General features: G+C 39.9%; 1 protein-coding gene across 1 annotated transcript in view; it reads right to left on the reverse strand.

The window, feature by feature from the left end:
* Positions 1-11135, reverse strand: part of LOC123024271 (omega-hydroxyceramide transacylase-like) — a 20569-nt gene extending 9434 nt beyond the window's left edge. Inside the window, exons 1-4 of the mRNA XM_044431799.1 lie at positions 10934-11135; positions 3433-3665; positions 2654-2719; positions 1952-2161 (exon numbers count right to left, since the gene is read on the reverse strand). Of these exons, the coding sequence (XP_044287734.1) occupies positions 1952-2161; positions 2654-2719; positions 3433-3665; positions 10934-11135 (711 nt within the window). The remainder of the gene's footprint in view (positions 1-1951; positions 2162-2653; positions 2720-3432; positions 3666-10933) is intronic.
* Positions 11136-11417: the final 282 nt, after the last annotated feature.

The raw sequence follows: 11417 nt of genomic DNA on the forward strand, positions 1-11417 counted from the left end.
TCAGTAGCTTGAACTCATCTCCAGGTCTGCTTAAGACATGTAAATTCAAGCTACTGAGAAACTATGCATGATAAGCTCAAGACTCTTATCTACACTCTAGACATTCTGAATTGGACAGGGTACATGGAGCCCTGGGCTAGGAAGATACTTCCTTGAATTCCAACAATGACTATTTACAATGTATATTTGGACTGAATGGCCTGTCTACTGTAGCCCACAGCTAAAGGTGAGAGAAAGGAGCGGGAGAATGCCATTTTAAACAGTGACAGCTTGGTTTTGAGAAGGAAGACAGGATTTGATCCCACAATGCAAAAAAGGCACACAAAAGTAATGCTTTTCAGACAGGATTTATCCAAATTTTCCCAATAAAGGCCACAGGAGAGAGAGAGATAATTCTGTGATAGTGTACATGCTTTGCATGGGGAAGGTGCTGTTTTTGGCATTTCCAGGCAGGGCTGGAAAAGACTCATGTTGGAAACCAGAAAGGTGCACAGCTAGTTAGTGTAGCAGATTATGCTTAGATAGTATTTCAGAAGTCAGCTTCCTCTGTTCCTATAGGGCTGACCACATTCTCCCAGGTGCCACTTCCTTTATTGTCCAAGTAGCCACCTGGAGTTGATAGTTATTAAAAGAAAGGCATTTAATTTGGCACAGTACAGCTGCTCTGGAGTGCCAGTTTCTTTTCTCTTGTAATTATTAAAATACATCTGGGTATAGCAGGGCTGCAAGATGGGGGTGGAGGAAGCTGTATACCTGTTGTCCTTCCCTGCAATGGGCCCAAGTCATACCTGCCTTTGGGGAGAGTCCAACATTGAATCTCTTGATATAAGACAATTCAGGTTAACATGAGGCTGATAGACTGCTTTACACTAATAAAGTGTTAACAGGGAGTTCACAGTCACAGGACATCATTTGCGATTTTTCCTTTTGGCCCTGGGACAGCTTCCAGAAAACGCTTTGTGTAATGCTGCTATCCCAGAATCCATCACAGTTGGTTGCTGGGTTTGCACAATGATTATCCCTTGGCAAAGACACAAAGATGCAAGCGTCTCAGTGCATTTCTGTTTGCTGTGTAGAGAACCACTCCAGAGCTATGCCCAAATATGTGGTGTTTGCACTTAGATCAGAGTCTGGCAATGTTAACAGAAACTTTTCAGATTGTGTAAAATAAACCCTTTATGCCACTAAATCCCCCCTGGCCTCAGTCATCCCTTTTGATGCTCTTTCCCACCCTCCTTTTGAAAGCTTTTACTGTCAAGAATGCAAGGTTCTGTCTGAGCCCCACTGACAAGCTCCACTTTCTTCTGGTGCTCCAACTGCGTGACAGCTCCAATTGCCTAAGCAGAAATGGCAGGTAGTGATGTAGCCGCACAGGGACATATGATCTCCAGCTATTTGTAGCCTTCAGGGCCAAAGTAAAACTCAATTATCAGGAACAGAACAGTCTCGGTTGTGTTTTTCTTTACATGTTGCATACCTTTTTATTCCTTTCTCTCCATCTTTAGCTCTACAGTTCCCGGAACATCTCAGTACTTATTCCAGAGTCTTCCACTTGGGCTAATTGCTACTCCTTAATGTTTCTCGCAGTGGATGGAGATAAGGTCTGATTATCTGAATCCCTCTTTCTTAAGCCTGAAGAGGCTCGTGTAAGATCTGAGAATAGCCCAGCCCTAGCTGAAGTGGACGTAGAAAGGGTTGCTGTTACTGGGGTGGTGATCCAATCCAAGCAATCCATTTTGTCCCTTGCCTACTCTAATGGAAGGTAGGGCACTTTCTAGTCCTCTTGTCAAGTTTGTATTATTAAAAAAAGCAAAGCAAAGCAAAGCAAAGCAAAGCAAAGCAAAGCAAAGCAAAGCGGGGAAGAGAAGGGAAAAGCTGCCCCAGACTCTGCTGGTCGCATTTTATTTTACAAACTGGTGCCCCGGACAGCCAGGCAACTGAGAGAACTTACCCGGCAGCTGGGTGGAAAGAGGGCATAGCCAATCCTGCACAAGTTCTCTATGGAGATCTGAATGCTGCCATGCACGATATGCAAGCTGTAAAAGATGGCTGGGCAGTCCCGAGGGCAGATGTCGATCTCTCCCGTGAAAGGAGACACTGTGATGGCGGTTTCCATGTCCGAATGGGGCTGCAAGTTAGTGAAGCCTCCGTCAACGTACCGCTGCAGAGAAAGCAACAGCAACATTTTTGAGATGATAACAGATATGCTGGGTGAAACAAAGATGAAATTGAGCTGCTAACAGGGTGGGCATTTTTAGACAAGTCTGCATTGAAGTGCTGGCATTTAATTTTGCTCCAAAGGTATCTTTTATGCATTTCTTTTGTTTTATTGCTAGCAAAGTCTTGGGGCTGTAGGCATATAAGAACTGTAATTTCTGACTGGGAAGTGTTGCCTGAAATAGAGCTGACAATTCTGTTGATGGAATTCCTTAGGGTTTAGTGAAGAAGAGCAGAATTGGCAGGCACTGGCAATCAGAATAAAATGGCTGCAGTAAACCTGAAGGCCAGCTTAAGGCAGAGTTCAGAAGTCAGCATGTGTGGCTTCACAGAACTTGGACATTCTGCTGTAAGCCACTTTCTGCAAGCATCTGAGAGCAACTTCAAAAGATAGAGCAACCAACCTCAGCTTGATATTTTGCTAAAGCAAACTCACCACACCTCGGAAGGAGGGAGGGATGAATCCAGTATAGATTGGAACAAAGCAGCTACAGATCAGTGCCTGCAGGAAGAGGAGGGACATGAGCTGTATTATAAGGCAGTGCTACAGCACATTCTCAGATTTTTTTTCCAATGAAGTTTCATTGATTAAAGAGGGCCTCTGCACACGAAGCTCATGATCCCTCACTCAGGGAAGTCTGCACAGCCATTTCACAACTATCATCCTCCAGGATCTCTCTCATGTTTTCTAGCCATTTGGCCCAGTGAGGAAAGTCATCTGTTTTCCTGGATGCCACCATTATCTGCTGTAGGAGCCTACTTTCTCACAGCATCTCTTGCAGCTCCATATCAATACCTTTTAAAATCCACAGTTCTCTATTATAGTACCTCCTGCGTTGTGAAATGGAACACATAGAGCAAATACTCTGGGGGGAAAGAAAGCCTTGTGAGATATTCTGACCGTTGGACAAAGAAAATGGAATGAAGCCTTGGTAAAGCACAAGATTATATGCTGCATGTAGAGAAGCCCAGAGTCTATATATGTCATTGCATTCTTTTATATATGTATTCAAACAACCACTTCTTCTATCTTTTACAGTGTCTGATTATTCAAATTTTTAACTTGAAGTTTATACCTTAATTTACATACTCTAAACTCTAATTTACATACTCATACAAGACAAACCATGTTGTTTAAAGTCAAATTCTAGTTTAGATGTACATATTTTTCACAAACGAGCTTTTAAAAAGGAAAAGGGGTGGGGCTTCTGCCACCTGAATTAGCTCCTCCTTGGAATTGTACTCTGAAACAACCACATTTTGGCCATCCACCAGCCGGGTGAGAGAAACATAAAGTCTTCCTGTGGCCATCCGGTGGGAGTTCTCTGGCAGAATTTGGTACAATCTCTGCTGTAGGATCCGAAGCACACTGCAACCAGGGGCAAGGGGACCAAGAAAGTTTCTCCTGGCATCTCTTGCAGCCCCATATAAACATCTTTTTAAGTCATCTGGAAGAGCAAAAAAATAATAGCAAGCAGTTCTTAGGATATGGTACCGCTGGCATTGCCTAATAATACGACATTCTGTGTTCAGAGGCTTACAATTCATTTAGAGAAGCAGAAGAAGCACAAGTAATAGTGTCGTGAGACAAGGCAACCCTCCTGCTGTATGGGACAGGAAAAAATAAACGACCAGTGAAGTATATCTTCACTGGAAGTGCTACTGCAACAGGTAGTAAAGTGCTTATTGGAAGGAATAATATAGGATAGCCTTTGCCGACCTGGTACCCTCCATGTGTTTTGGACTTCAGGAAGCTTAGAAATCGTAGCCCAAAACTTCGGGAGGGCATCGACTTGAGGATAGCTGCTATATAATAGCAATAAAGAATGCAGCCCGCCATCCTTTAGTGCTCTGAAAAGAATGGGGATCTTACTGAGTGAAACACCAGAGAATGAAGCATCAAGGGCATTGTCTTGCCTGGGCTACGAACAAGGTCCAGAATGCTTTAGATATTTGTTCCCAGCACAACACGGAAAACTCTGTGTTGGTTTGTGTTACCCAGGGGAGCTCTTCCTATGAACAGAGCCTAATCTGGTTCAACTTTGATGTCTGTTGTTTACATCCCAACCATTCTTCCACTGTGGAACTCCAGGTGGCTACATGTGGTTCCCAGGTGGTCTCCCCTCCCAGTTCAAGCCAGCCCAACACCTGCTTAGCTTCCACATGGTGGATGTCTTATGTTCCTTTAGACCATACTCTCCTCCATGAGGCCAACTGCCATTATAGATAGCCATTCTTAAGACCTTCTCTACACGAGGCATTTATTATGCACTTGTGATTTGTGGGCTCTTTTCAGCATCAGCATCCATATTTTATAACTATTTTGAAGGGTTTTTTTTAAGAATAAGGAAAATTCAGTATTGTTCCTGAATGGAAACATTATTTGCTAACAGAGGCCACCTGATAATGTTTGGTTCCACTCTATCCCACAGCACCACTTTGTGTAATGAAAAGAAAGAGAAGAAAGTGTGTGTAGGTTGTGTGTGTGTGTGTGTGGAGGGGAAAGCTTGTGTAAAAGACAATCTACATCCCTGGCAACATAAACAGAAGCAGAAGCCTTGGTAAAGTGTGGGTTAAGCACAAAATAAAGGTGTTATGTAGAGAAGCTCTGATCAGAAATGGCTAGAATTTGATAGGAGGATTGACATTTGGTTTCAAGCTTTCCATCATCAGACTTTTTATGGCACTCCATATTTCTGTTTCCCATCTCCAACCCAGCCTTCTATGTGACAAAATGACACAAGTCCTTCAGCTTAGGTATAGAAATTATCACACAATACAAGCCAAGAGGGCACCATCACTAGTCACTCATCTGGTCTCCCAAAAGCTTAATTTTAGCCAAGGCTCTGAAGATGACAACCTCAGAACTAACACACCCACTTTCAAAGGTTGGTCCTTTGAGTATTAGAACCTTAAGTCCCTAATAGCTGTAAAGAAGAGTGGGGGGGATTGACAGTTCTAACTCATTCCCCTTCTACAAAACCTAAGACTCTTTGCAGTACCAAATTTCAGTCCCAGCACATCTGAAGGATGGAGTTTTCTGGCCACAGATTGGGTTTCTGGCCACAGTTTTGCTACAGTCATGCTTCCAGACTCCTAATACTAACAGCCTTAGAGTCTGTGCAGCTAATCAGTCTTCTCCCCTGAAAAACAAAACTGAGGAATGAAAATAGATGGAAGCAGGGAAAACAGGAAGGTTATAAGTGAAAGACTATGACACCTGAGCCTCTTTACAATTCCAGAAATGAGGTCAGATGTCTCATCTGGTAGCACTGTCCCTTGATCTCCTTCTTGAGACAAACCAGCTCCCTTCATCAGCTAGAATTTCTTCCAGATATCTATTCCTGTTCAGCTAGGATTTGCTGGTGAGAGACTTTTACCTCCTGTGGTGATGTCCCTGTTAAAAATACCACCAATGTGCATTCTGGATCTTCCCCTTCCTAGTTTCCTTAATCACTTTTATTCAGAAGATGGCCTTCAGGCATTAGCAGAAGCCCCCAACCTCCTCTTTTCCTCATAATGCTAATGCTGGGGAGGGAAACATTTTCAGGGCAGAAATGAAGCAACACACTTGTTACTTCCCCATCTGCTGGCTGATTCTTCCTTTCCCTAATCACTCACCAATTCTAACATTTTCCCCCTTTTAGCTGCAATCTCTACCAGAAGTAAGCCAGGCTTGGGAGAAGGGTAATCTCCTTAGCCAGTCATTTGCACGGGAGAATGGACAGGCATGGAGAGGATGAGAAACCTCCTCTAATATTCCCATTATCTTGACAAATGTAGGCCTGGTACCAAGTATTTACAAATCCTGTTTCTGCTTACTCTTTGCTTCTGAATTTGACACTGTGTCAAGGAAAATGAGTCTATATAATAAAAATAATGTTTAATTCTTGTTAAAGTTTTTATCTATTCTATTTTACTATTTTTATACTTTGCTGTAAACTGCACAGAGAGCTTTTGCTACAGATGGTATAGAAATGTTGTTTTGCTGATAATTTGCAACAGGGAATTTTGTGTTGGAATGTGTCAATTTGGGTACAAATAGCTAGAAAGGGTAACTTCTTATTTGCATGGTGCAAAAGTTACTATGTGTTCTATAAATAGGTAGAAATAGACCCAAATTCAACACTATTCCCTATCATCATTTGTTAGATCAACATTTATAAAAATTGCAAAACCATAATCACATCCCCATCAAAGGAAATGCTCCACTTAACAAGTATCTGCTGGCTTGCAGCCATTAAAGATTCAGGGTGTCTGCTGAGGAGAAGTTCTGCATGTATGATTAACAGTCACACTACCTGTGAGTTTCCTTAAGCATTTATCTGTTGGAATGGAGCTGGGTAGCTAAGCAAGCTCCATTCACATTCTCAGGATTCAATGCAATGACCACTGAGATTGCGCTAGAAATAAGGAACAGGAAGACAGATTAGATGGATCAAAAATAGTCAAGTAGCCTGAATATCTTTGAAAATTAGGGCTGTAATGGAAGTTTGAGTAGATATTCAGTGTAGGATACAAGTGAGGTTATTATCTGACTATGACTGAGATAACAAAATATGGTTAGAAAGCTGTTATGCCAATTGCTCCATCTTTATAACTATAAACTAAGGAGATCTTGAACAACTTGTGGTCTAGAGCCCAAATTAACAAGATGTCCCTAAATTCCTGAATCAAAGCAGATGATTCTTGGACTTGGGAGCTGAGAATGGGGACTCACTGAGATAACATCCAGTTAGCAGTCCATCCCGGGCTGAAATAAAGAATCCAAGCATAGTTATTCCGAATTAAAATGTATGAGTCCCGTGGGGTTTGTTAGGAGGCTAATATGCTCAGAAATGCAATCAAAGAAACAGTAAGCTAAAATTGCCAATGTGGAAGGAGTCAGCCACCACTAATGTTCAGCTAGCCCATTGGTCATTGCTTTCCAGCAACGTTTCCCAGCTCTGTCCTTTGAACTAGATGGAGGTTTTAGGACAATAAGAATGGCTTTTCCTACACACACTTGTTTCCCTCTCATTATACAAGTTTGTGCTGCTTTATAGAGATGTTTATCACTCTTTAGTGAAAGCCTTCATCATTCTGCTGTCACTCAAGACCATAACAGTTTTTACTGTCTGTTTAAATGAGAACACAATGTACAGTATGCCATTTACCAGTCTAAAAGACTGGACATTTACAAACTGGTCCAACTCGAAAGACTGACTGGCTGAGCAATTTCAACCCCTCCCATTCCACAGACCTCAGGGATGGGCAAACAGAGCATACTGCTAGCTTTCTGAGTGCTTTGCCATCACAAAAGGGTTTCAGCTTTCCAGCAACAAAATCACTTTTACCTCCCCAATTAGGCAATCAACATTAGAAGGGCTTGGGATAATCAAGACTGCATTTAAACAAAGCTTTTATTGTGCAGTCACTCTGCCTCAGACTTGGAATTATACAGGAAAAAAAAAATTGCCTTCCCCATATCTGCTAGCAGCACAGGAATGGTAAGCTGACAAATGTACATGCTAAAATAACCAGTAGGTCCATACACCTATGTACATATACATAGGTGTATGTACTCATAGCTGGCTTTTCTCAGTGAGCACAGGTATCTTACAGGAAAAAGTAGAGCCCCTTCCCAGGGCCATTCCTTGTGAGGTGTACAAAGTAGCGTGAAGCTATGTACATTCTGAAGAAATATAATAAGATGGTATTATATCACTCTTGCAAAAGTGCAAAACAGAACTTTCATGAGATGTCTCCAATGGAAGCATACAATGGAAAATACTTAAGGAAAAATAATGATTGTATAATATATGGAGACATGATCGATCAGCAAGGAGGAATCAAGCTTTGGCATGAAGGAAAAGATGAAGGAAAAAATATTAGAATGGCTTCTTTAGGATCAACTGGTTTCAAGGTTGAAAAAGGAACTTCAAACTGGAAAAGGTACAATAAAAGACCTGGTGGATTTTGAAAAGGCAATTAAATATTAAAGACCATCTATTAGGATAGATTACAAACAATTCTCTAATACGATCCTTTTATTATTGGCTAGAGAAATGAGACTAAGCATAGACTTATATGTTTATGCATTACGATAAAAAAACAAACAAACTATGGGAGGCTGACCCAGTGGGTCTGATGCTTTTGATGATTGATGATTTTTAGTTCTTTTTTTTTTTGTTAGTTAGTAGAAAAATAACAATAAAACTTATAAAACAAAAAGAAAATTGGTCTCAGATGTATTTTGGTGGCATATTACCCCAAAAGATATACAGAAAATGGATATTAATATGGGTAATGCTGGAAATGTAAAGAAATAGATTGGACATTTTACCACATGTGGTGGAGATATGATAAAATTTTTAAAAATTAGAAACAGATACATATGGAAATGCAGAAAATTCTTAAAATTAATGTTCCTATGAATGCGCAAGAATATGCTACGGAGTATTATACCAGAGATTCTTCCAAAGAGTATGACAGAATTATGTAAATATATAATAACCATGGCAAGAGTTATAATCGCATCAAAGTGGAAAGCAGAAGACTGTCCAACTACTGAAGATTGGAAAAACAAGCTAGATGCGTATGCAACACTGGTGAATTAACCAATTATATAAACAGAAGATCTGTCAAAAAATGTAATGAAAAATGAAAAGATTGTTATGAGCAATTTAACTAATATTCAAGAAAACAGAATTTGTAAAAATGTTAGAGATTTGTACTTCATGTTAAAGTTATGACCGTATTTATAATTCTTTTGATGAATTAGATTATTTTGTGGTTGAACCTTAATTGATAATTGATTGGTTTAACTGTGGCTACAGGAGACAGAATTTTTTGCTTGCTCGTGCTATACACTATATTTCCGTAATATCCCATTCTTTTTTCCATCTATGTATGTATTTATATAAACAATTATAAATACACATAAATATGTTTATATAAACATATAAAAAGCACTGTTTTGAGAAATTAAAATAGAATCTGTTTCATTTGGAGGAGTTTCCACTAAGGAATTCCCTTTTCCTGGAAAGCTTGAACTTATTAAATGAACTACAAACATGTTTAGGAGAGGTCCATTGGAAGAAATTTAAGTAACATCCTTGGGATTTGAGGAATGATTTTCTGAGGAATCATATGAAACAAATATGTAACTGCTATGCTTCTCAAGCTTCTTACTAAGCATTCTCCAAATAATAGTCTAAACATCCTGTAAACTATTTTTTGCCACTTAGTCATGGTTTTGAATTTCACTCGTTGGAAATATTTTATATCATATGGTTTGGTTAACACACACACAATCTTGCATACAGCTCTCTTTCAGCCATTCCACTGTTCATTTAATACTTTCAGTTGTATTTCAAGTTACTTTTCATAATATCCTCTTTCTTCAGAATGTATATATTTCACTAATGTTGGTTCCTGTCTTTTGTGCGACTTTGTACACTGGCTTTCTAGAACAAATTCCTTTGGCTTTTCTTATTCTTTGTGGTACACAAATAGACACATCTAAAGCTTCTGCCTGGCCATGCCCTTAATATAGCAAGCACTAAATCTTGTTTGCATTTCTTGAGATCATATAGAAATATTTCCATTTTTGTGAAATGACCAGATGCTAAGCCATTGTACTGTCTTATTTTTGTATTTCAGCCTATTCCTACAAAGAAAGCATGGTTCATGCCCAGTGGCAAACTACATGTATCTTGCTTCTGGATTATTTGAGCTGCTGCCTAGACTGAAATCCAGCAAGAACTGCCCCAAAACTCTAAAAGTCTGCCAAAATGGGTGGGAGATAAATATACCAGAAATAGGAAAACCATCAGTGGGATCTTTGCTCATCTGAAAAACAATTCTGTATTTAGGTAAACCATAATTAATGAAAAGTATGGCTCAATAATATGTAAAAACCAGCCAGTAACTCTGACAATCAGAGGCAAAATCATGAATATGCAGCAACAGAACTGGGAACCTTTTTGGCTGAAGAGCAGGGGTAAAGAATACTTCAGATAAGATAAATAGACAGATGATGAGAATCTGGGTCACTGTGTAGCTGAATAAGTGTCTCTGGCATTAAAGTAACTTCACTGTCAACTACACTAAAAAAAACAACCAGGGCTGCAATTATATCTAATCCCTCACTTACATTTGCACACTGATATTTTATTCTAAAGATATTCAGATATTTGAGCATCCCAGTAAGAGGCTGAGATGCAATGGTACCAAGAAAAAACCAGACTGAATACAAGGTCTGTCCAGCTGTTTATTAAATAGATACTCTGAAGTATACTGATTACAAGACTTTCTTCAAAGCTGCCCCCTGAATAGGTGTTCAAAACTCTGCAGAGTTTTTGTTTAAAATAATGTTTTTACTAGGTCCCCCCAGCCTCCGGCAAAAACAATTCTGCAATGGAAAATGTTGAGATATTGCTTTGTTAATATGTCACTGAATGCACTTCAGCATCAGAGCTGAGAAATATTTGCATGGTGATGAACTGGCATTTTTATGACAATTGGAAACTGAACTAGTATTACTTTCTCCATATAACATATGGAAATCCATATGAGATCTCAGCAGTACCTCTTTATACTGCACTGACAGAGGAATGACAGTTTGAGGACAGGACATGAGAAAAAATCCTCTTTGACACAGTCAGCCTCCAGCCAGCCACAAAACCACCGTTTTAACAACATCTAAAATAACCCAAGCCTACACACTGCTTACCAAGACTAAGTCCGCACACCACAGCCGCTGCTATGACTGATCCAGAAGATGCTCCATAGACCTTTGGTGCAGATCTCAAGATTTCAGGGGCTTGTTCCAATAAGCCCTGAATCACACCTATTTCATAAATCGCAAGGAAACCACCACCTGAAAAAGAAAGAGAAAAGGGGGCACCAGACATCCTCAAGTCCACATCAGCCATCCTCAGTAAAACAAAGGCAGGGCTGTTGATCTCTTCAGAGGTAAAGTTTCCTTTTTATTTAAATGTCAGCAATGTGCTCAGGAAGGAATGAGCCACTGGTCTACCACTTGTTCACTATTTTCATTGAGGTTTTCCTTCTTTATGTTCTTTTGGTTTGGATCCAGAGCTATGTTTTGACTTCTTCTCTTGCTATAAGAAATAACACTCTTCACCCATCAAGGTAGCTCTAGATAAAGCCATGCCTTTTTTTGCCTTGGAATGAGGCTTTGATTGCAGGATAAT

This window comes from Varanus komodoensis, unplaced genomic scaffold (genome assembly GCF_004798865.1).
Source record: "Varanus komodoensis strain SLA01 unplaced genomic scaffold, ASM479886v1 scaffold1, whole genome shotgun sequence".
Taxonomy (NCBI): Eukaryota; Metazoa; Chordata; class Lepidosauria; order Squamata; family Varanidae; genus Varanus; species Varanus komodoensis.